Genomic DNA, 25,817 nt, shown 5'->3' with positions numbered 1-25,817 from the left:
GAGTGCGCCAGGCTGCAACCCCTTTTCCGGCTTCTCCAGAACCTCTTGTTGAGGTTCTGGCTACACTTTTCCCCGCACTTGTTTATTTATGCACACCCTGTCCGTGGCCCCACTAAGTCGCGAGACCTCCTCGTCAACCTCTTCCTGGCCCTGGCCAAACTCACCATCTATAATACCAGGGAGAAGATGTTGGACGAGGGGGTGCTTTGCGACTGTGGGGCCTACTTTCACACCTCTTTGGTTTCACGTCTCCGTGTGGAGTTTCACTGGGCAGCGTCCGCTGGCTCCCTTGCCACCTTCGAGGAGCAGTGGGCGCTGTCCGGGGTTCTCTGCTCGGTGTCCCCATCTGGTTCCCTGATTTTGAACCTTTGACCGTCACCTCGCTCCCTGTTTTTTTATTAGTTGTCCCACGTAATCATTTGGTACTGGGTCCAGTGGTCCCTCCCGCTAGGCTGGGGGAGGGGCCTTTCGTAGTGGGCGGCTAAGCCCGCCCACTTCCCGGTTTGCCAATACGGCCTCACTACAGTGTGTTAGACACATGCTCAAAGTAATATCCATAAATGAAAAAATGAGGAAGAGCAGGCTCAGTTGGTTTGGTCATGTACAGCACAGTCCTGACAACTATATGGGTAAGAGAGTCCAATAGATCAAGGTTGATGGGAAAAAAGACAGAGGTTGACCCAACAAGAAGTGATCAGACGTCATAAGGAAAGGCATGTTTGAATGTAGTGTGATAGAGGATGTGGCATTGAACAGAGCACTTTGGAGGGAGAGGACTCATAGAGTGGACCTCATTTGATGCAATTAGCACAAGGAAGAAAAAGAAGAGCCCTTCTTCGTTTGTTGCTGTAATGAGATTTCAGAATAAGGCTGAACTAATTTGTGGCTCAAATTCTGAAGTCAGGAATGTTCTGTATTCTAAGAGGAACCCTAGGAGGCTGGCTCACTTGCTCTGCAGACCTTTTTCAGAAAACAATAGTAAAAGAATGCAGGCCATATATCACTTTGTGTGTGTGTGTGTGTGTGTGTGTGTATTATACTCTGTACTGTCTATTTTCCTGAAAAGGAGAAATTATGTTAATATAATCCTAGCATCCATGCACTGTAAAACATGGTATTCAATGCTAAGGAAATATTTTTACATACACAAGACAAATTCTAGTACCTGACTGGCTCGTTTGTCATGTGACTGTTTTCAACTAATGTTTGAAATTGGTGAGTAATGCTCACCAATCATATCTCACATGTAAATGTCAGCAATCTGGCTGCAGCTGAGATTGGAGAAAATCATTACTTCTGAGCCATTCAGGAAGAAGAGATTATTTGGCATGTGGTGTCTGTTTGGCTGTTCTTTGTGAGTAGCCCATCGTATTTCTTTTTCGGGATACTTAACTTGATCTCCGTTATAGGTTAGTTTAATATGTATTGAAAAATTGGTATGAAAGCGCCCCCTTGTGTCGATGTAATATAAATTATGGGACACAGTGAATCAGAGAAATTCTGGAAACAGGTTTCAGAGTGGTAGTCATGGTAGTCTGTATCAGCAAAAACATCTGATTAAGTGGGTTTTAACTCATGAAAGCTTATGCCCAAATAAATTTGTTGTCTCTAAAATGCCACAAGAACTCCTCGTTTTATTCTGGAAACAGATATAGAAAGCAATGTACACCAGCATCCATAGGTACCAACCACCGTGTTAGTTAATATTAGCTCCTGCAAAAGCCGTGTTTAACCGCATGCCAAGACTATGGGAAATAAGTGACTATAACGCAAATGAACTGGGAGGAATTGTGACACACAATGTAGCTTGAGACATATCCACTGTGACTTCCTCAGGACTCCTCTATTCTGGGAAATACTCCCCAGGTACTCTCAGGTAGAACTGGATAATATCAGTGTCAAAAGTTTTATGGTGAATTCACAATACTCTGGATGCAGCGAACGAAATGATTCCAGGATCAGTGTTTCTACAAGGTAGCATACTCCTTATCTGCTCTTGCTCATGCATGTCTGGGGTGTTAAGGTCAAGAAAAATTAGTACAAAAATGATACATGAAATATGGTGTGACAATCAGTTAGCTACTGTTGTTAGATGTTCGGCTGCATGTGTGTGTTCTCCCTGTATGCTGCCCCAGCTCTCCGCAGACAGCCGGCACACAGCAGACCTTGAGCAAACTGCCCAATGACCACAAGATCCATTAAGGTACGAAGGCACCAGGCCAGGTTTATTGTCAACAAAGCATGGTAATAGCACCTGGCAGACTCTATGAGGATACTAAGACATGTATGCCTGTGACAATAGACAGAGCTTAGTGAATGGCAGGACTTTCCATTTCCCCCCTCAGCTGAACAAAGATACTTCCTCTGAGATACATCTTTATACCCGGATACAAACAAGTTACATACTGCCTCTGACATAGTTTACTGCCCCCTGACATGGCTAGTTATCACCCATCACTTTGTACATGTTGGTTCAATCAAAACATCTCTATTATATAGTGTCATCCTGACCTTATCTTTTAGGAGGGGTCAGTGTGTTCCCATTATCCTTGGGGAATGTTTTTTGTACCATCCTTGATATCAGGATGCTCTGGTACCACTCTTCTGAAATGTTTTGGTACCACTTAATACTGGGATATGTTTGCATGAGTACTTTGTGACTAGCACTTCTTAGGAACATGTATTTCTGCAAGATCAGCCCTGTTCTTGTAAAATTTTGTGAGCAGATCCTGCTTCATACCAGGCCTCTGATGCAAGGGCTTATGTCTCAGGCTCGCTTCCTAATACAGCTACTATGGATTTAACCAAGGGATTCTGGTAAATTTCCTTGGATAGAGAGTCACAGAAGAAGTCTACATCCATTACTGATTTTGTACTTTTTAAATTTAAAGTACTACCCTTCTAATTAATTAATGCAAGAGCCACATTCCAGAGGCTGGTTAATCAGGTATTACATGGGTTCGAGGACTTTGCTATCAGCTACATTGATGATATCACTATATTTAGCGACACCAGGGAGGAGCACAAAGCACAGGTAAGGAAGGTATTGAGAAGCCTCAGGGAGGGTCTTGCTATTTGATCCCTGTGCCCTAGCACACTTGTGAGGCCTCTTGCATGTGCCCATTTCAATCCAGTACTTCCCACACCATGGCCTTGTTCTGGTTGTCAAGGAGAATAAAGCCATGCTGGGGTTCTGGTCAAGGGCCGCCTCATCAGCAGAAATGGGCCTGGGGTGGGATCCCTTGGCATCCTGGCCAAGTGGGGAGGGACAGGCATGGATGGTGCTGGGGGAGGGATACTGTGAGCGGAATGCACTGCTGGTTATTGTTGCTACCAGCCATGGGAAGGGCATAAAGCAGGGTGCTGGCCTGTGGGAGATAGTTGAAGGCAAGCTTGCAGGGTGATGGTGGATGATGATGAAGTGGAGATAGATATCGACTGTGAAGATGATGGTGTCACAGATCAGATTCTGTTGTGCTGGGGGCAAAGGGAGGTGTCAGTCAATGTACTAGGAGAGAGTGCGACAGGGTGACATGCTGCTTTTCAGTGATGCAGACCCTGACCAGAAACCCTCGTGTGCACAACTTGAGGACTCGCACCTGACTGATATGTGAATTCCAGACAGCAGGAACAATCCTCACCCTGCTCTTCTGGGATAGGGATGGAGAATGGTGGTGGCTGTGAACTGGCCTGCTCCATTTTGGCCTTTCTTGGTTATAGCTACAAAGAGTCCTGTGGCACCTTATAGACTAACAGATGTATTGGAGCATAAGCTTTCCTGAATGAATACCCACTTCATCAGTGGCTGGTTATAGCTGTGGCAGCTGCTTACTGGACCGTGCTTCTCTTTGCCTGCATGGGTTCATTTCTTCCCCATCCCACAATTCTGAGATGGGTTTAATATCAATGGTATCCAAGGGAAAGAGTCAGGTCAACATTATTTAAAATTCCAACCAACTTTGTGTCTAGTGCCCAGATCCTGAAAAGTATCCAGTCTCCTAACTCCCACTGGCTTCCTAAATACCTCTGAGGATCTGGGCCTGGGGCCCTAACACAGCAGTGCCTCCCTGAGTGATGGCAACACCAGTGTCTCTCTCAAACCCCACCCACCTTCAGCTCACCTAACGGGGAAGAGGAAGCCCAGCACAGTACGTTATGTGTCATTCTTTAGCTGCGCAGCAAGCAGGTGCTTGGGGCGGCCAAGGGGAAAGGGCGGCACGTCCGACTCTTTGGCGGCGGGTCCCTCGTTCCCTCTTGGAGGGAAGGACCTGCCGCCGAAGTGCCGCCAAAGAAGAAAGTGGCGCGGTGGGGCTGACGCCAAAGTGCCACCGATCATGATGGTGGCTTCCCCTGCCCCTCCCCTCCCCCCCCCAGCCGCTTGGGGCGGCAAAAACCCTGGAGCCGGCCCTGGCACCAAGATGTGGATTCCAAATCTATGGCCCAGGGTCTTGAAATAGACAACTGCTTAGGATATAAGACACCACATTTGAATGTGTAGGTGGTGCTGGTATCCCTGGAAGCATCAGGGATATCTTAAATACCTCAGTGCAGTTTATATACTGGTATATTGACATCACTCTGAGCATCAGGTTGCACATTCACGTAAACTGCAACTGTGTTTGCTTGGGGACACAAAAGAATGTATTTACTGCACTGATTGAGAGAATTTTTCCATCCCGCAAATGGGAAATTTACATTATAGCAACCATTCCCCCAATTGTATTTGGGCATTTTGAGCTTGTATGTTAAAAGAGACATTGTCAACTTGTAATTTGTGTTTGCAGCCTTGTTGTTGCCATGTTGCTCCCAGGATATGAGAGAGAGAAAGTAGATGAAGTCATATCTTTTAATGGACCAACTTCTGTTGATGGATGGTACAAGCTTTTGAGCCAATGAGTCAAGGGAAAGAAAAAAATCAGAGTGTCTAATCTAAATACAAGTTGGGACTATTATTATTAAGCATAAAGGTAATGCATGTCTTAGGAGGCCACTTGAAATGAAGTGGGCAATAAAGGTTAGACTGTTATGTAAAAGGAGTTTGAAGTAGGCCATTAAGAGTTAGCAGGCAGGTGCTGTTACAAATTGTTGCAACAAGCCATGAAATTAACATCCCCTATTAAATCCATAGTCTTTAGCTTCTAGCAGCATTAAAAGGTGTTGTGCAGGTTTCCTTTGAGAACGAGTTTTGAAAGATCAGATATGAAGTGATCACTTTGTGAAAAGTGTTCGCCTAGAGGTGATATGGTGGATTTGTCTATGATACTCCTGGGAGTATTCTGTGCCAGAAAATTAAAAATTCTGCGCACAGTATTTTATAATTCTGCATATATGGGTGTGAACCTGGAGGGCTTTTAGGTGTGGGTGGGAGAAGTACGGAATAGTTTATTTGGGGGGGGATTGTTACAGAGTTGGGGAGCCTTCCCCCATGCAGACCCTGAGCCTCTCCCATTCAGTCAGCCACATCTGCCCCTGTCCATGTGTGTCCCTGCACCTCCCTCCCCCCACTACTTGTTGAAAGAGTTACTTGAGGAAAGATTTGATAGTTTCTTTAAGTTCCTGTGTGAATTATGGTGTGGAGTCTTTTTCTAGTTCTTTATAGTAGATGGTGTCAGAGACTTGTCTGTTGATCTCGTTGACGCAGTTATCATGATTAGGGACTACAATAGTGCCCCCTTGTCTACTGGTTTGATCACGATCTGGTGGTTGGATTTCACGGACTATCCCATGGGGGTGGCCAAACTGGCTTGTGAGTCACATGTGGCTCTTTTACTGTTAAAGTGCAGCTTGCAGAGCCCCCCCATGGCGCCCCCTCCCCCATTCTCCGCCTACCAGACTAGGTGCTGGGGGAGCTCGGGACCTCTGCCTTGCCACGGGGGTGGTGGGGGGTGTCTCAGGGCTTCAGCAGGAGTGGGGCTGAAACACTGGCCCCCGGCAGGCACCTTCTGTGGGGTTGAAGATTGTTGTATGCGGCTTGGAGGGTCAGTAAGTTTGGCCACCCTTGATGTAATGCATGTCTGAGGATTTCACAGTTGATTTTTTTTCCTGAAGCAACTGATGTAATGATCCACTGTGTGCTTTTCTCCACTGTGGGGTGTCCAATCAGGTGACTTTTTTCTTGTGACTGCCGATGGGGATGTGGTAGTTGTGGGTGGTGGTATCTTTGTTGTGAAAGATTCTCTAAATGAGTAGTAGTATTAGCAGAAAGCAGCAAACCAGGAGAAATGGGACAGTCAAGCTCATGGACTAAGCAGATTCTAATGGAAGCATGTTTTGGGGAGATGCAGTACATTTCATTGGAGGCCTGTCATAAGTTTCCAGCAGTAAGTAACTGCTGCTATCAAGACAGACCTTCTGTTACATGCAACACAGAAACACAAACTTAGTTTTCAAAATCAGATTCATTTTATTTTCATCCATGTATTGGCACTGGCAGTATGAGCTGGAAGTCTGCAAAAAGAGCAACAGAAGAGCCCATCCCAAGCATCTCAATCAAAATAGCTCAGAGGATCAGCTTTGGTTTTGCCAGTCTCATAGCTGGTAAGACTGGGCCCCTTGTTCTCATGAGGAAGGCTTTGGAACACCCTCAAGTGTACACACTCATCGTTGCTTTTGCTGATGGAGACCTGAAAGACAAGGAGAATGGGACTAAGCAAATTCTAATGAAAGGATGTTTTGGGGGAGATGAAATGCTGAACCTTTGAATAGCAAAATAAAAATTAAATCGTACACAGTACCATTCAATACCCTAAACCTGATCTGTACAGACTGTCCCATTTCATATCACATGTGTGAGCAGAAATGGGCTTTTGTGTCCAAATTAGCGTGTTCCTGATGATCAGAAAATAGAAATGTTATCCCTGCACTCACAAGGCCAAGTTCAACCTGCCATAAGAAGGCATCACTTCCACTGGTTTCTCCAGGAGTTGCACCTATTTATGCCTGGGCTGAATTTAGGTCATATTCTTCATACCCCAAAATTATCCTTCCCACTAAACTCCTTCATCTTATGCTTTTGCACCTAACCTTGGGGATCTGAGTGAAGTCAATGAGAGTTTTCTTTACAAAAAATCTGATATTTTCCGAAAGTTTTCAATCAGTTTCTCTCAGGCAAAGTCTCATTGACTTCACTCAGATCCCATGTCTAGACTGGCAGTGAAAGAGTTAACCCGTTTTTCCCTAGGAAGGCCAGAGCTGTATGCAAAGACACTGGGGCAGGAGGCAAAGAAAGCTGAATGCTGGGGTGAAGTAAGCCAACATCCTCACAGGGACTGGGTGAAGATTTTTCAGACAGATATTTTATTCACCAAAAAAATGCAGTTTCAAATTTACCAAAACTATTTGTGAGTTTTTGTGAATTTTGACAGTCTCCCAAATAAAAATAATATTTTTTTGGAAATGCTGACAAACTGTTTCAATATTTCCAAATTGATTCTTTTTGGTTTTGGGGGGGATAGATTTACAAAATGGCCAGAGGAGGAGATGGTTCTGTCCCACCTTATAACTTTTAGTCCAAGTGGTTGGGGGTACTCAGGTGGGATATGGAAGACCTGGGTTCAATATCATCCTCGTTTGATGTGCAGAAGGGAGTTGATTTAGGGTCTCCTGTTTCTCAGGAGAGTGCTCTAACCAGTGGGCTATGAGGTATTCAAGAGGAGGTTTCTCTGTCTTGCTTATTGAAGCTGTTCCACTGGGTAGAAATAAGCAGTGGGCCAGAAACCAAGAGATTGACTCCATTGCCTGCTGCTTAGGGCACTCAGCTGGGAGGTAAGAAACACAAATTCAAATCCCATCCCCTGCAAGTTGTCTCCAGTTGTAAAAAAAAAAATCCTGTTTTTTTTTAAGTCTCTCTTTTATGAAACCACCCAATATTTAAGCACCACTGGTATTCACAAAACCCCCACTCAGCTGCCACATAACTCTGGAGGTGCCTATATAACCTCAAAAAGAAGAACAGGAGTACTTGTGGCACCTTAGAGACTAACAAATTTATTAGAGCATAAGCTTTCGTGGACTACAGCCCACTTCTTCGGATGCATATAGAATGGAACATATAATGAGGAGATATATATACACACATACAGAGAGACAGTCTCTACGCAAAAGAATTAATGGACACAAATCTGACATCAGGAATCAAAATACTCAAAAACCAGTGGGAGAACACTTTAACCTGTCTGGTCATTCAGTGACAGACCTGCGGGTGGCTATATTACAACAGAAAAACTTCAAAAACAGACTCCAAAGAGAGACTGCAGAGCTAGAATTGATATGCAAACTAGACACAATCAACTCCGGTTTGAATAAGGACTGGGAATGGCTGAGCCATTACAAACATTGACTCTATCTCCCCTTGTAAGTACTCTCACACTTCTTATCACACTGTCTGAACTCGGCTAGCTTGATTATCACTTCAAAAGTTTTTTTTCTCTTAATTAATTGGCCTCTCAGAGTTGGTAAGACAACTCCCACCTGTTTATGCTCTCTGTATGTGTGTATATATATCTCCTCATTATATGTTCCATTCTATATGCATCCGAAGAAGTGGGCTGTAGTCCACAAAAGCTTATGCTCTAATAAATTTGTTAGTCTCTAAGGTGCCACAAGTACTCCTGTTCTTCTTTTTGTGGATACAGACTAACACGGCTGTTACTCTGAAACTTATATAACCTCAGCACGTCAATTTTTGCTGTAAAAGTCCCCTAGTTGCCTATGTTTCTGCCACTGGGCATGTGCACTAATGTCTCAAGCAGGTGCCTAGACACCTAACTCACACCTAACCCCCAGCGGGATTCTCATACTGGGCTTTGTCGTGCCTGGCTTACCTGAAGGGCCTGATCCAGTAGATGTGCTCAGAGCACACCTGACGCCACAAAATATGGAGGAGAACAACCTCCCTTATGACCTTTAGCCCAGTGCTGTCACCTGGGCCATGTGAGACCCCATTCAATTCCCCTTTCTGCATGACAAGACCAGGGCTGGCTCTGGCTTTTTTGCCGCCCCAGGCAAAAAAGCCTCCGGCCGCCGCCCCCCCCCCCCGCAGCGTGGCTGGGGAGGGCGGCCGGAGCCCCGGGGGGAGGGCAGCGAGCCCCGGCCGGGGCTTCGCTCTCCCCAGCGGCCAGAGCGCCGGGGGAAGGGCGGCAAGTCACGGTCGGGGCTCCGCTCTCCCCGGTGGCCAGAGCGCCGGGGGGAGGGCGGCGAGCCCCGGTCGGGGCTCCTCTCTCCCCGGCGGCCAGAGCACCGGTGGGAGGCCAGCGAGTCCCGGTCAGGGCTCAGCTCTCCCCGGTGGCCAGAGCGCCGGTGGGAGGCCGGCGAGCCCTGGTCGGGGCTCCTCTCTCCCCGGCGGCCAGAGCGCCGGTGGGAGGCCGGCGAGTCCCGGTCAGGGCTCAGCTCTCCCCGGCGGCCAGAGCCGGAGCACCGCGCCGCCCCCTCCAGGTGCCGCCCCAAGCACAAGCTTGGTGGGCTGGTGCCTGGAGCCGGCCCTGGACAAGACAAAGGGAGTTGTTCGTGGGTCTTCTACCTGTCAGAGGAATGTTCTAACCACTGGGCTATAGGATAATCTGAGGCAGAGGCGCTCTCTGAGTCTCCCATGGAAGCTGTTCCACTATGTAACTAATTAAACATGCACTGGTCCAAACAGAGAGTGAGTGACTCTGAAGTTCAGTAACTAGGGCACACGCCTGACATGTGTGAGACCATCTTCAAATCCCTTCTCCCCACCAGGCAAAGGAGAGGAATTGAACCAGAGTCTTCTACCTCCCAAGCAAGTGCCCTAACCACTGGCCTAAAGGTTGTAAGGAAGTCAGCCTCCTCTTCCTTTCCCCTCTGGCTGTTTTGTGGGAAGTCAGACTTGTGCCACCCCTTGTCTTGCAAGAAATAGCTCAGGCACCTGATGCCAGGAGAAGGCTTTTTCATAGATTAATAGATTCTAAGGCCAGAAGGGACAATTATGATTATCTGGTCTGACCTCCTGTAAAACACAGGCCATAGAACTCCCCCAAAGTAATTCCTAGAGTAGATCTTTTAGCAAAACATCCCATCTTGATCTAGAAATGTTCAGCTCTGGAGAAATCCACCATGACCCTTGACAAATTGTTCCAATGCTTAATTACTCTCACCATTAAAAATGTACTTCTCATTTCCAGTCTCAATTTGTCTAGATTCAACTCTCAGCCATTGGATCATGTAATGCCTTTCTGTGCTAGACTGAAGAGCCCATTATTAAATGTTTTTCCCCATGCAGGTACTTACAGAAAGTAATGAAGATGACCCTTAACTTAGTCTTCACTAAGCTGAATAGACTGAGCTCTGAGTCTCACTTTGAGGCATGTTTTCTAATCCTTTAATCATTTTCATGACTCTTCTCTCAACCCTCTCCAATTTATCAACATCCTTCTTGAATTCTGGGCACCAGAACTTGGCACAGTGTTCCAACAGTGGTCGCACCAATGACAAGTATAGAGACAAAATAGCCTCTTGAGATTTGCTTATTTATGCATCCTAAAATCAATGTCAGACTGACAGGTCTATAATTATCCAGGTAATCCCATTTATCCATTTTAAAAATTGGCACTTAAGCTTTCTTCCAGTCTTCTGAAACTTTCCCAGTGCTCTCAGGGTATGTCTACACTACGAAATTAGGTCGAATTTATAGAAGCCGGTTTTACAGAAATCGGTTTTATACAGTCGATAGTGTGTGTCCGCACATAAAATGCTCTAAGTGCATTAAGTCGGCCGACCGCGTCCACAGTACCGAGGCTAACGTCGACTTCCGGAGCATTGCACTGTGGGTAGCTATCCCACAATTCCCGCAGTCTCCGCTGCCCCTTGGAATTCTGGGTTGAGATCCCAATGCCTGATGATGCAAAAACAGTGTCGCGGGGGGTTCTGGGTACATGTCATCAGGCCCCTCCCCCTCCATCAGAGCAACGGCAGACAATCGATTCGCGCCTTTTTACCTGGGTTACCTTTGCAGACAACATACCAAGGCAAGCATGGAGCCCACAGCTCAGCTCACCGTCACGATATGTCATCTGGGTGCCGGCAGACGTGGTACTGCATTGCTATACAGCAGCAACTAATTGCCTTTTGGCAGTAGACGGTGCAGTATGACTGGTAGCCTCATCGGCATATTCCTCAGTGAGTTTGGTCAGAGGCACCTGGGCAGACATGTTTTGTCTCCTGGAGACTCAGTCCTGCCGGCAGTCCTATTGAACCGTCTTGACGATGATGGCTAGCAATCATAATACAGCATCTTCTGCCAAGCACCCAGAAGATGCCGATGGCTATCAGTCATGCTGCACCGTCTGCTGCCAGACTAAGATGTAAAAGGTAGATGGACCAGATTTGTTCTGTATTCATTTGCTTCCCCCTCCCTCCATGAAATCAACAGCCTGCTAAACCCAGGGTTTTGAGTTCAATCTTTGGGGGGGGCTATTCTGTGTGATAGTTGTTGTGTTTCTCCCTGATGCACAACCACCTTTGTTCATTTTAATTCCCGGTAAGCCATGTCATCACTCGCCCCTCCCTCGCTCCCTCCCTCCATCAGACAATAGTTTTGCACCTTTTTTCAGCCCAGACACCTTAGCACTGGGATCATGGAGCCCGCTCAGATCACCGCGGCAATTATGAGCACTATGAACACCACGCGCATTGTCCTGGAGTATATGCAGAGCAAGAACATGCCAAAGCAAAACCAGGTGAGGAGGCGATTGCAGCGCAGTGACGAGAGTGATGAGGAAATTGACATGGACATAGACCTCTCACAAAGTACAGGACCCAGCAATGTGCAAATCATGATGTTACTGGGGGAGGTTCATGGCGTGGAATGCCGATTCTGTACCCAGGAAACAAGCACAGACTGGTGGGACCGCATCGTGTTGCAGGTGTGGGACGATTCCCAGTGGCTGCGAAACTTTTGCATGCATAAGGGCACTTTCATGGAACTTTGTGACTTGCTTTCCCCTGCCCTGAAGCGCCAGAATACCAGGATGAGAGCAGCCCTCACAGTTGAGAAGCGAGTGGCGATAGCCCTGTGGAAGCTTGCAACGCCAGACAGCTACCGGTCAGTCGGGAATCAGTTTGCAGTGGGCAAATCTACTGTGGGGGCTGCTGTGATCCAAGTAGCCAACGCAATCAAAGACCTGCTGATATCAAGGGTAGTGACTCTGGGAAACGTGCAGGTCATAGTGGATGGCTTTGCTGCAATGGGATTCCCAAACTGTGGTGGGGCGATAGACGGAACCATAACCCTATCTTGTCACCGGAGCACCAAGCCACCGAGTACATAAACCGCAAGGGGTACTTTTCAATGCTGCTGGAAGCACTGGTGGATCACAAGGGGCGTTTCACTAACATCAACGTGGGATGGCCGGGAAAGGTACATGATGCTCGCGTCTTCAGGCACTCTGGTCTGTTTCAAAAGCTGGAGGAAAGGACTTTCTTCCTGGACCAGAAAATAACCGTTGGGGATGTTGAAATGCCTATCGTTATCCTTGGGGACCCAGCCTACCCCTTAATGCAATGGCTCATGAAGCCGTACACAGGCAGCCTGGACAGTAGTCAGGACCTGTTCAACTATAGGCTGAGCAAGAGCCGAACGGTGGTAGAATGTGCATTTGGACGTTTAAAAGCGCGCTGGCGCAATTTACTGACTTGGATAGACCTCAACGAAGCCAATATTCCAATTGTTATTGTTGCTTGCTGTGCGCTCCACAATATCTATGAGAGTAAGGGGGAGACATTGATGGCGGGGTGGGAGGTTGAGGCAAATCGCCTGGCCACTGATTATGTGCAGCCAGACACCAGGGCGGTTAGAATAGTACAGCAGGGCGCGGTGCACATCAGAGAAGCTTTGAAAACCAGTTTTGTGACTGGCTAGGCTACGGTGTGAAACTTCTGTTTGGTTCTCCTTGATGAGCCCTCCTCCTCCCAACCCCCCGGTTCATGCTACTTCCCTGTAAACTAACCACCCTCCCCACCCCCCTTCGAGCACCGCTCGCAGAGGCAATAAAGTCATTGTTACTTCACATTCATGCATTCTTTATTAATTCATCACACAACTAGGGGGATAACTGCTGAGGTAGACCAGGAGGGGTGGGGGAGGAGAGAAGGAAAAGAACACACTGAAGTTTAACACTTATTGAAGGCCAGCCTTCTGATGCTTGGGCAATCATCTGGGGTGGAGTGGCTGGGTGGCTGGAGGCCCCCCCACCACATTCTTGGGCATCTGGGTGAGGAGCCTATGGAACTTGGGGAGGAGGGCTGTTGGTTACACAGGGGCTGTAGCAGCGGTCTCTGTTCCTGCTGCCTTTCCTGCAGCTCAACCATATGCTGGAGCATATCAGTTTGATGCTCCAGCAGCCGGAGCATCGGCTCTTGCCTTCTGTCAGCAAGCTGACGCCACCTATCCTCTTCAGCCCGCCACTTGCTCTCTTCAGCCTGCGACTCAGCCAGCAACATCTCCTCTCATTCATATTGTGCTTTTTTGCACTCTGACACTGACTACCATGGCGGACGGTATAAGGCAGCCCTCCCCAGAAACCTTTTGCAAAGGCTTTGAGAGTACATGAAGGAGAGCTTTCTGGAGATGTCCCTGGAGGATTACCGCTCCATCCCCCATACACGTTGACAGACTTTTCCAGTAGCTGTACTGGCCGTGATTGCCAGGACAAATTAATCATTAAACACGCCTGCTTTTAAACCATGTGTAATATTTACAAAGTTACACTCACCAGAGGTTCCTTGTGTGCCCTCAAGGTCTGGGAGCACGCCTTGGGTGAGTTCGGGGGTTACTGGTTCCAGATCCAGGGTGATAAACATATCCTGGCTGTTGGGGAAACCGGCTTCTCCGCTTCCTTGCTGTGAGCTATCTTCCTCGTACCCCGAACCCACTTCCCTGTTGCGTGATTCTCCATTGATGGAGTCAAAGCACACAGTTGGGGCCTACCATGGCATGCAGCTCCGCGTAGAAGCGGCATGTTTGCGGCTCTGCCCCGGACCTTCCGTTTACCTCTCTGGCTTTGTGGTAGACTTGCCTTAGCTCCTTAATTTTCACACGGCACTGCTGTGCATCCCTGTTATGGCCTCTGTCCTTCATGGCCTTTGAGACTTTTTCTAATATTTTGCCATTTCATTTACTGCTACAGAGTTCAGCTAGCACTGATTCGTCTCCCCATATGGCGAGCAGATCCCATACCTCCCGTTTGGTCTGAGCTCTTTTGCGATCCTGGGACTCTATCATGGTTACCTGTGCTGATGAGCTCTGTGTGGTCACATGTGCTCTCCACGCTGGGCAAACAGGAAATGAAATTCAAAAGTTCGCGGGTCTTTTCCTGTCTACCTGGTCAGTGCATCTGAGTTGAAAGTGCTGTCGGGAGCGGTCACAATGAAGGACTGTGGGATAGCTCCCGGAGGCCAATAACATTGAATTCCGTCCACACTACCCCAAATCCGACCCGCAAAGGCTGATTTCAGCGCTAATCCCCTCGTCGGAGGTGGAGTAAAGAAACTGGTTTAAAGGGCCCTTTATGTCGAAATAAAGGGCTTTGTCGTGTGGACGTGTCCAGGCTTAATTCAATTTAACGCTGCTAAATTCGACCTAAACTCGTAGTGTAGACCAGGCCTCAGACTTATTGAAAATCAACATTAACAGTCCAGTGAACTCCTCAGCCAGCTCTTTTAAAACTCTTGGATGCACATTATCTGATACTGCTAATTGGAAAATGTCTAACTTAAGTAGCTTCTCTGTAACATTCTCCAGAGATATTAGTGGAATAGAAAGAGTGTTATAATCACCATAGGTAGAGATTATATCTGTTTTCCCCCAAATACAGAACACACATATTTATTGAACACTTCTGCCTTTTCTAGGCTGTGACTCCCAAGCAGAGACAGGTACCTCAAAGTAGCACCCTGGAACACCCATATTTATCTCTGTCATATAATTATGATATATTTCATACAAAGCATGCTATGTAGGATATCATATGAACGGTCATGGTCTGCTGAAACCCATTGTTCTGTTAAAATATGTATATCAGTGTGTATGAGGTTATAAGATTTTGCTGTATGGTTGTTAATGAAATAGTTGTGAGTTTGGAAGTCACCCAATGCTAGTTCTCCAGGGACCACAACAAAGGAGGTTACCAACATCTGGGCAGGTGTTGAATGATCATCACCTGCAATTGACCAGCAGGGGAATAGTATACAGGGGATTTACAATTCAATGACAGTTTCGCAAGCACCACACATTGGGGACTGCTCAACATTATGACTCAGTTGCACAAGACCACAACAGGGGTTTGCTCAACTCTGTGACTTAGCAAGGCCCACCAGGCATGCCTGGACTAGAGTCTTCCAGGCACATGGACTGAGGAGACAAAATAGGGGACAGTGGCATCATGCTTTGGCCTTTCTCCTCCCCCACCTATGCTGGAAGCAACAGGAACACTGGGAAGACAAAGCCTTGAACTGAGGAGACTGGTCCCAGGCTTAAAGGGGAAGCCTGTGTATTAAGAACTTAACATCTAGTTTGGTGAGAAAACTGCTTGGTCCAAATACTGCCTAGTCTAATAAAAGATTTAGACTGTGTGATTACCTTTTATTTTCTTTGGTAACTATCTCTGACCTTTTATGCCTAACACTTATAATCACTTAAAATCTATCTTTCTGTAGTTAATAAATCTGTTTTATATTTTACCTAAAGCAGTGTGTTTTGGTTGAAGTGCTTGGGAAATCTCAGCTCAGTTTACAAAGGCCAGTGTGTGTCCTCTCCACATCGAGGGAGAGGCAGACTGGGTAATAAACTTAAACTGATCAGGTTTCTGACCAGGACAAGACGGTATAGTTCCGGGCTGCAAGGCTCAGGGCTTGGGAGATTTGCTGGTTCCTTTCTCTGTATGATTTGTGAGTGGCGCAAGGAGCATTCATGCAATTTAGCTGGGTGTGGGGTTCCATGTGCTGTTGTGCTGAGTGATAACAGTGCCTGGAGGGGTTTACTGCTTGTCAGTACCAAAGCATTGTAAGAGACAGCCCAGGCTAGAGAGTTAAGAGGGCACAGTGATACCCCAGTTCCAGGTTGTACCCGGGGGATCCCATCACAGTGCCTAACTCCAGATTGGAGTTAGATACGAAAGTTCCTTTGAGGAGAAGTACTCAGGACAGACACCGCGCTCCTCAGTATTTCCTATTGGCTAGCTTAAGCATCTCCTCATTCAGTGTGCATGCTTTTGAGGATCCTGATCTTAGGCTCCAAACTTTCCCCATCCATTCTGTAGGGAGCCTGAACACCTAATTCAGGGTTTGTGAATTCCAGTGGGTGACTAAGCACCTAGAAGTTAGGGGCTGCAATGGCCACCTACCTTAGAAACCCTCTCTATCCATATCCCTCAGAGAGCTGCTCTCACTGGCAATCCATTGGGAAAATGTCAGGTGCAGGAGGCAGAACGTTCCTAACAGATGGTCCTAAATGACTGAACTCATTGCCCCAGGAGATCAGAATGAGACCTGGGCTGGGAGTGTGCAGAGCACAATGAAAACCCAACTCCTTTGACAAGGCTTCTCACAATAACAGAGCTAAAAAGACCCACCATTTCTCCGAGAGAAGGAGCAGACTGGGCCTTTGGGTCCCAGGCATCTTATGACCACAGAACCCCCTGTTTTGAGGAAATATTAGGGAAGGGGGACATTTCCGCTATCATTAAAAAAAAGTTTCTAGCCCTGTCCCTTAAGAAAGAGCCTTGGAAAATGTATGCGGATCAAAGGAACACAGGGCTGGACTGTACTTCTGTGGGGACATAAGACCTACCCCTCCCAAACCCACACACATACTGTATTTAAAATTGCTCAGAGGAGTTTGAGGTGTGTACCTCTCAGTAACACTTCCCAAAATCCCCAGGCCGGCCCTGTGCCTAGTGGGCTGATCATGGTGAACAGGATTCTATTTCCTCTCAGGGCACAGAGACGGGAGGAAGGAAAAGCCATTGTTTTGCCAGCCTGCCCAAACAACAGCTAAGGCCAGCTCTGAGGATGAGAGTTAAGAAAGCAGTTGGAGAGTCCTGAATGGAGATCACCCTCTTGGCAATCCTAAAATTTTACAATATACAGCTGTAGGAGTGTGACTCATGCTTTAAAAATACTGAGATAAGATTTAAATGAGATTCACAAGACAAGTTGTTTATCTTTTCCAGGGCTGCCCAGGGAGGGGGGGCAAGTGGGGTAATTTGCCCCAGGCCCCAAGGGCCCCCACGAGTATGTCTGAGGCTCCCCTCGCCTCTGTCTTCCCCCATCCCCGGTGTCTCAGCAGGTAAGGGGGCGGGGCTCAGAGCTGCAGCCGAGTGGCGGGAGCTCAGGCCCCACTGGAAACACTACGCTGCTGCAGCACTGGACGTGGCGCACTGAGGCTCCGGGAGAGAAGGGTAAGCAGCATGGTAAGGGGCTGGGGCCGGGCACCCCCCTGACCCCATCCCCCCACAGCCCAGACCCCCAGCTCTGAACCCAGCCCCTCTGAGCTGGACACCCCCCTGACCCCATCTCCCCACAGCCTTGAGTCCAGCCCCTGTGAGCCGGGCGCCCCCCAACCCAGAGCCCAGCTCCCCACCCAGCCCTGGGCAACAGCAGCACCACCCCCAGGCAGCAACAGCCCATTGGCATCAACCATCACCATCACCCAGCAACAGCCCATTATGTAATTGCAAGTGTATACATACCATTAAAGCATTTAATGTTTTTAAATAATGTATTTAGTGTATTTTCAAATTAATTTTTGAATGTATTTCACTAGTTATTTTTTACATTTCCAAATACATGTTATTATAGTATTGCAACTTTTTTTTATGGAAGGGGCCCCCGAAATTGCTTTTCCCCAGGTCCCCTGAATCCTCTGGGCGGCCCTGATCTTTTCTATTTTTGTATCGAAATAGCACCCAACAGGTACTGGCTGGGCACTGCAGAAGCAGATGAGAGATAGTCCCTACCTTGATTAAAAGTCATATTGGGACCTTTTCCTGCAATGTTTGCTCACTATTTGAACATCTTGCTTTAAGGCACTCAAACGTATACCTACATTCTTCTTCAACTAGAACACTTAAGCAATGAGGGAAGAAGAGGGGGATTTTGTTGACTACTGACCTTAATGAAGTAGTTTATTCCAGCAACCACCTGAGTTTTATATTTCAGGGCTACAAAGAATGGATACATCTTGTTCTCTTTCCCTTCCAGCTGTGGCTTCACCTGTAGGGGGAAAAAAAAAAGAGGCTTAGTTGGTGTAATGGGGTTAGCCAACTCCCTTCTCATCATCTGTCTACTGCCTCAGTTTCTTCTTCTCAGCTTCCCAAAGAATGCACATAGGCTGACATGCAACACATAACATTTCCCTTCTTTGGGCCTTGCTTATTAACAAACAATTCAACTCAACTCAGATCTTCCAGCCTTATTCCCTAGGCTCCACAGTTCCTTGCAGCCAGGCTTCACAGCCCTGTGAAAACTAGGATTGCTGTGTGGCCTTTCCTGAAATACCTCTCACCTGAAGCTCCTGCTTTCTGCAAACATCTCCCCCAAAACCCCTGTCCATCCACTGAGCTCAGTGTCTGTCTGGCCCAGCTCCTTCTTAAAGGAGGCACCACCTCCAGTTTGCCATCACATGACACTTGGTCACTGTTATACAGAGGCCTATTGCTGCCAACTGGCAAAAACCTTCACTGTTCTCTACAAGCAATTCCTGTCTAGACCTGACAAACTCACTACACCTAACACACTGCTTTCATGGTATTCGCCCATGATGGACAACATGTGAGGTCTCTGTTGAAAACTTGTAACTTATCAATACCCATAATCAGTGTGAGATGTGCGTACGGGTGATATATAAGGAATAATGTAACCGTATTGAAAATTATGCCTTTATGGTCTTGGAGGGAAAGTGAGCGATTAGGGAATAATGTCTCAGTGACGGACAATTCAAGCAGGAGGGAGTTGTTGCCCATCCTGGGCTAGCCGATTATGTATTGCAATACTCATTGTCTGCCTTGGTACCAACCCAGAAAAAAAAAATCAATGGAAAAACCATCGAAGACAAACTAAGCATCAAAACCACTTGAATATGAAAAGGAATGATAGGACATTGAGTGGATCCCCCTGTTTGGTGAATAAAGACAAAAGACTGATTTGGTATATCACAGGGTGGAGAAAGACGCTCTGTATACATTGACTAAGGAGGCACCTTGATGAGCAGGGGTGCTTCATGAAAGATTGGGTTCTGGCTAGGGTTACCATACATCCGGTTTTTCCCGGACATGTCCGGCTTTTCGGCAATCAAACCCCCATCCGGGGGGAATTGCCAAAAAGCCAAACATGTCCGGGAAAATGCCGGCCGGGCACTTCCCCTCCCGTGGCTGCTCTGCTCCTCCCCTGACTCTTCGGCTCTGTTTAAGAGCCAAGCTGCCCGAGCGCTATAGGCTTCAGGCAGCCCCCTTGCCTCCGGACCCCAGCCGCCGGCCGGGCACTTCCCCTCCCGGGCTCCAGCGGCGCAGGGTCCGGAAGTACGGGGGCTGCCCGAAGCCGGTAGCGCTGGGGCAGCTCGGCTCTTAAACAGAGCCGAAGAGTCAGGGGAGGAGCAGAGCCTCCGGCCGCGGCGGCTCTGCTCCTCCCCGACTCTTCAGCTCTGTTTAAGAGCCGAGCGCTACGGGCTTTGGGCAGCCCCCATGCCTCCGGACCCTGCGCCGCCGAAGCCCGGGCGGGGAAGTGCCCGGCTGGGGGCGCAGGGTCCGGAGGCAAGGGGGCTGCCCAAAGCCCAAGCGCTACCGGCTTCACGGTTTGCCGGGCAGTCTCCAGACCCTGCGCCCCCGGCTGGGTGCTTCCCCTCCCAGGCTCCAGCTGCACTGGGGAAGCGCCAGCCAGGGGCGCAGGGTCTGGGGGCTGCCCGGCAAACCGTGAAGCTAGTAGCTCTCGGGCAGCCCTTTCCGCATGGCTGGGAGTGGGAGGGAGGAGGGGGCGGTGTTAGGGTGGGGTTGGGGCGGAGTTGGGGTGGGGCTGGGGTGGGAAATGAGCGGGGCCAGGACCCCGTGGAGGGTCCTCTTTTTTTATTTGTTAAGTATGGTAACCCTAGTACTGGCATTTTAAATTGTTAGTTCTCCTTTATTGGGGTAGATAGCGGAGCAGTACCATGAGAGGAGTAGAACAAGAAAAGGGCAGAATCGAGACCTCTCAAAGTTTTGCCCCAAGTGAAGGGGCGGGGGGGAGTCATTTGAGCTCCCCGCCTTAGGTGCCAAAATGTTGTAGGCCGTCCCTGTTCCCCTCCCCCATGGAATTATGTACAATCCCTCAATCATACATACATTTTTGCATTTTTAATTCAATTAACTTCTATAATACTAATTTAATTCAATATGGTTTGTCCAGGATATTGCAGGTTAGTGTCATATCTGTCACAATCAAGTGACATTTTAAAATTTTCCCTAAGACAATTGTGATTACACTCACCTGATGGGGTCATTGGAGTGCTATGGTACATCAGCCCTTCTCAGATACAGATATACTGTGTCTCAGAGGAAAGCATTAAAGAAACTTCAGCTGTGAGGCACATGGACTGTAACAGCTAGTGGGTCCCAAAAGCTCTGACACGCAGCGCAAATGAAATACTAATTTACTAAGGCTGACAGAAAAGGACAAATTCTCTAGGCTCACTAAACAGCTCAGAGTAGTTCTCAGTTTAACCTTTGGGGGACAATTCAAAAAAAGGTTGGGGTCCTCAGGCATCACTATCTTAATATTTTAATCCATTCATGCAGTAGAGGTAATTGGTCAGAGTTCAGTTCTGTGGTATGACTCATTGGGGGCCCCTCTGCATTCCTCTTCCACACTGATGCAGCATCTTCTGCTTGAGTGTCAACTCTGGAGCAGCTGTTCCAGTGCTTCACATGCTGCCACCCTCACCCCAAATGCTGCAATCACTACACTGCTCCCACAATCCCAATACACCCACTCTTGACTAACTATTCTTGCAGTTCCCATGGAACCTTTCCTTTCTGCTGCTTTCAGCAGATTCACCACACCACACCCAGGCTTTCCACTTCTTTGGAAGTGTTGAATTAAGTGTCCCCTCAGCACCAGCTGTCCTTGTCTCAGACAAATAAACTGTCATCCCCTACCCCTGCCATTCATGACCTTCCCAACCTCCAAGCACTATTTACCCATCAGTTATTTATTGAAAGGGCCCATCCCTTTGAGGGAGGTCAAGCAGCCAGTTGCCTAGTCCCCAAATGGACAGTTTGAAGGCCCTGGCTCATGCCTAACAGATGTAGGACAAGGAGATTTAATAAGTAATACATTCCTGATCAAATGTATTGTTGGTTGTTGTTTCTGGACTCAGCTAGGATAAGGGCAGAAATAAAGGTAACGCTCAGGGGTCAACAATGGTACAAGAAAACCTCCCCAAAATTGATAGGGCTGCTGGGGCTAGATTTCACCAGGGATCTTAGGCTCCCTGCTGACTAGTGGAATTCTTAGCCCTGAGTTAGGCACCCAAGTTCCCCCAGTATTGTATGGGGAGACTTAATAGCCTAAGAAAGGGATTCCCAGAAGCCAGCAGGCAGAGTGGGGAGCCATCTAATCTAGCCAGGAGTAAAATGGAGAGAAGAGGGGCAGGGCATAGGGCCCAGATCTACAAAGGTACTTTGGCACCTGACTGACAGGCCAGAGAGAGGCAACCATGTCTGCTTGGGATTCATGTTTTCAGATTGCCAGATGAAAAGTGCCTTGTACCTGCTGAGGAAATCAGGGTTAAAATCCTTTCCTCTCAGAAGAGCTTTTGACAAAACATCATTTCCATTTGCTGTGATTTTAATTATCTGCTTTGGAGCTTCTTTTAGGAACATTTGGATACTACAATGAAATCCAACATAATGACAGCATTATAGATGGGGAAACTGAGGCAGAGAGCGCTGAAGTGACTTACCCAAAGTCAGGCCACACAATGAGTCTGTGGCTGACACAGGAATTACATCTGTCTCATGACTACCAGTCCCAGTGCACTAACCACTAATCCATTGTGCTTCATTCATTAGCTAACTGGGAACTTTGACCATTTCTTTAAAAGCATGTAGTCAATAAAGGCAATTCATGTATTTAAGCCAATCAACAATGACATTTTTCTCTGGAGCCACTTTTCCAGAGTCAAGGGAAAGGGGTTGGGACGGCTTTCTGGCCCGCATCATGCGGGAGGTCAGACTAGATGATCATAATGGTCCCTTCTGACCTTAAAGTCTATGAGTCTATGAGTCTGAGTCCCTTCCATGAAGGGTGGGGTGAGAGTAACCACGAGTCTTCTAGTCATCAGTCTGGTAGTCAGATGCTCTTTGTTGCTAAAGAATACCACGGAGTTCCCAGTTGACTCACAAATGCCCGATACTATTTAAAATCTACCTCTCCAAGGCACACACAGCTCTAAGCACAAGACAGAAGTTTCACCTTTTAGAAAATAAAGAGCAATGAATCATTTTGTTTACATTTTTTAAAGATCACTGAACAGGTGAGTGCTTTAAATGAGGGGTTCGCAACCTTTTTCTTTCTGAGGACCGTCCCCCCCCCCCAACATGCTATAAAAATTTCACAGCCCACGGGTGCCACAACTGTTTTTCTGCATATCCAGCAGATTAAGAGCCAGGGCCGGCGGTAGGGGGTGGCAACTAGGCCAATTGCCTGGGACCTCAGGCCACAGGGGACCCTGCAAAGCTAAGGTGCTCAGGCTTCAGCTTCAGCCCCGGGTGGCAGGGCTTGGGCTTTGGCTTTCTGTTCTGGGCCCCAGCAAGTTTAATGCTGGCCCTGCTCTCTTGTTTATTTAGGCAGACCCCCTGAAACCTGCTTGCAGCCCCAGACCCTTGGTTGAGAACTGCTGCTTTAAATCATTCCAAGTACATGACACTTTCCTGAAAATAGTTCAGGTATCGTAGATATCTGCCCTCCAGAGGCTATATTCTGCTCTCACTTAACAGGGGAGTAAATTTAAAAACCTCAATTGACCCCTGTGTGAATGAAAGCAGAATCTGACTTGAAGATTCACCTTTTGCACCCTGTTTGGGTCCACTGAAAACTAAGAATTGTGGCCTCATTTCTGACATATGCTGGGTGCACATTTAAACTTGGATTCTCAGATTTTTTGGACAGAGACCATCTGTTACCTTCTACAGTGAGCATACACACAACAGCAGTAATATTTTGTAGGTCTATAGTGCCTTTCGAGGAAGAATCTCAATGTGCCTTATAAATATGAATTAAACAGTCCCCATGTGAGGAAGGGAAGTGTTATCCCCCACTCCCCCCCCTTCATTTTACATCTGAGGAAATTGAAGCCAAAGAGGTGAAGTGATTTGACCAGGGTCACACAGCAAGTGCACAGCAGAGCCAGGCAGGCCCAGGACATTTCCCCCTCACCCCCCAGCCCAAATAACCTTCAAGGGGCCCAAAATCATTGTCAGAAAGGCCAAAGTTATAAGTCACAGGAAAATACTGACAAAGTAGCTAATTTCTACTTTCTTAAACTCTTAAAAGCCAAGATTTTCCAGGGATCCAACTAGCCCTGGACTCCTAGAAGGTTATTTGTTTATAGGAACCCTGAAATACCCACTCCCCTCTGCCCCCCAGTAATGAGACACTAGAACCAGCCCTGGCACCAGGAACAAAAGCCTGACTCCCTGGCTTGCTCTGCATTAGCAAATGGGACCTCCACTTCACCGCCGGTGCAGCTCCACTAGCCCAACTACACAAGTATCAGTGTAGGCAGAACACTGATATTTTTACTACCCTGTCAGCCAGTTCTGTACAGATCAGAGTGCGATGGCACACCTAAAACCTTGTAGACAGAGGTGCTTCTACCACTGCTAGTGGAACTGCACTGGTAGTTAATTAGGCAGTGTAGACTCAGCTTCAGATGCCTGTACTGATCATTAGCGCTTTCTGTCTTTCCTATATTTCTAGCTGTGCCACAGAGATCTCTGAATGTCTCTAGAGCTCCCAGAAGACAGAAAGCAGAGGGTCAGAAGACTGGAAGAAAAGTAATGTGCCAATATATAAAAAGGATAAATGGGATAACCCAGCAATTATAGGCCTGCCAGTCTGACATCGATCTTGGGCAAGATATTGGAGCAGCTTATATGGGACTCGATTAATAAAGAATTAAAGGATACTTCATGCCAATCAATGAGGCTTTATGGAAAATAGATCCTGTCATACTAACTTGATATCTTTTTTTTATGAGATTATAAATTTGGTTGATAAAGGTAATAGCATTGATGTAATAGACCTAGACTTCTATATGACACTTGATATCGCATGACATTTTAATTAAAAAACCATTACGATACAAAATTAACATGGCCACATTAAATGGATTAAAAGATTGAAAAGTTCTATGCCTGTGCTATACAAGATGTCAAACTAGATAGTCCCTTCTGGCCTTAGCAGATATAAATCTAAGAATTTCCTGGACTGGAGTCAGTGCAGTCACTTCTTAAGCAATTTTTCCATGCCATATACACTACATGCTTCTAATCAACTAGTTTCTGTTTTGCATCTTTCATTGGATGCAACTCACCTGGTCAGCAATCTCTTGGATTTCTGAAGTCGCGGGCTTGGTCTCGGTTAAGCCTCCAGCAATCATAGTGGCAAATAACTTCTTAGGATGTTTGGAAACTCTGACAAACAAAATCTAGAGCAAATGTGACCAAGAACAGTCAGACATCTGATATTATATACTCACACAGTCATGTGATTTGTATAATGTGGAGTTTAACATTGTCAGGCTTGTGGGGGGAGAGGAGGGAAGAAAGGAACAAAACAAAATAAAACAATGTAATATTGTCAGTAGTAAGAAAAAGAGTACTTTAAATATCATTATGTGTATAGTGCTCTGTGGACACCAGAAAAGCAGAAAACAAATAACTCCCCAACCCCTATTAATTATGGTAATTGGTTCCGGCTGGTCTGGAAATTTCTTGATTCATCACCAGTTTCAACATCTCTAATAGGGGTGTGACTCTCTTCGTGCTTAGGGAAGGGATTGTAAACACTGAGCTACAAATATTTCCCAATATCTGCCTTAAAATTACCACACATTCTCCCCTGGTTTCATTGCATCAATTCCTGTTTAACTTGAAATGTGGTTTTCTCATTATCCCTAAGAATGCAAAGGCAGCAGGTCTTTTATTTTTAATTATTTTATTTCTCTATTATTTATTACAAATCTGAAAGGTTTTCTAACTGTTGAAAGGACAGAGATAAGAATGTTGGCACATGCTGCCACCTTAACCCCTTCTTTTCCTTGTGTTTTAGCTTTTATTTGAAGAAATATGACCCACCCTCCAAAAGGCGCATGCATGTAGATTTCTTTATCAAACTTTTTACAAAACCTATGAACATTTAGCAATTAGTCTTGTTTTTAATTTTGCACCAGGAATAAAATTTCCTTTTTCTACATTATTCCTTTAGCATTTGTCTTTAAAAACTGGCAGATAGACCCCAATGAAAGATGTACCTAATCTTTAGAACAATTTCACTTATTCCTACTTAAAGTAATGTAGTTCTTCACAGCCTTTTGTATTTATTGGAAATGAACACCTATTGGCTTAAATTGCATTAGAGCCTCTTAATTTTAGTAAAGTTTTTGAAAGACAGATAAATTTAAAAGATTTCAGCAAAACATACAACACATAAACAGTAGTGGGAGGGATAGCTCAGTGGTTTGAGCATTGGCCTCCTCAACCCAAGGTTGTGAATTCAATCCTTGAGGGGGCTACTTAGGGATCTGGGGTAAAATCAGGACCTGGTCCTGC

The 25,817-nt window shown here is 46.8% G+C and overlaps 1 protein-coding gene across 1 annotated transcript; it reads right to left on the bottom strand.

Annotated features, from left to right (window-relative positions):
- Window positions 1-6,379: 6,379 nt before the first annotated feature.
- LOC128844527 (cystatin-B-like) lies at window positions 6,380-24,714 on the bottom strand. Its single transcript, XM_054042328.1, has 3 exons — window positions 24,581-24,714; window positions 18,127-18,228; window positions 6,380-6,623 (listed from the first exon to the last, which is right to left on the bottom strand). Exons 1-3 carry the CDS (start codon window positions 24,644-24,646, stop codon window positions 6,486-6,488), a joined length of 306 nt encoding a protein of 101 aa, XP_053898303.1. The 5' UTR covers window positions 24,647-24,714; the 3' UTR covers window positions 6,380-6,485.
- Window positions 24,715-25,817: the final 1,103 nt, after the last annotated feature.

This window comes from Malaclemys terrapin, chromosome 1 (genome assembly GCF_027887155.1).
Source record: "Malaclemys terrapin pileata isolate rMalTer1 chromosome 1, rMalTer1.hap1, whole genome shotgun sequence".
Taxonomy (NCBI): Eukaryota; Metazoa; Chordata; order Testudines; family Emydidae; genus Malaclemys; species Malaclemys terrapin.
This window is presented reverse-complemented; position numbering and strand designations above follow the sequence as displayed.

Bases quoted from the DNA above. Each gene is read 5' to 3' on its own strand.
- LOC128844527 (XM_054042328.1), bottom strand. From the start codon at position 24,646: ATGATTGCTGGAGGCTTAACCGAGACCAAGCCCGCGACTTCAGAAATC. The intron at 18,229-24,580 runs GTGAGTTGCATC...TTCCCCCTACAG, and splicing joins TCCAAGAGATTGCTGACCAG to GTGAAGCCACAGCTGGAAGG. The intron at 6,624-18,126 runs GTCAGTAGTCAA...CTTGTCTTTCAG, and splicing joins GAATAAACTACTTCATTAAG to GTCTCCATCAGCAAAAGCAA.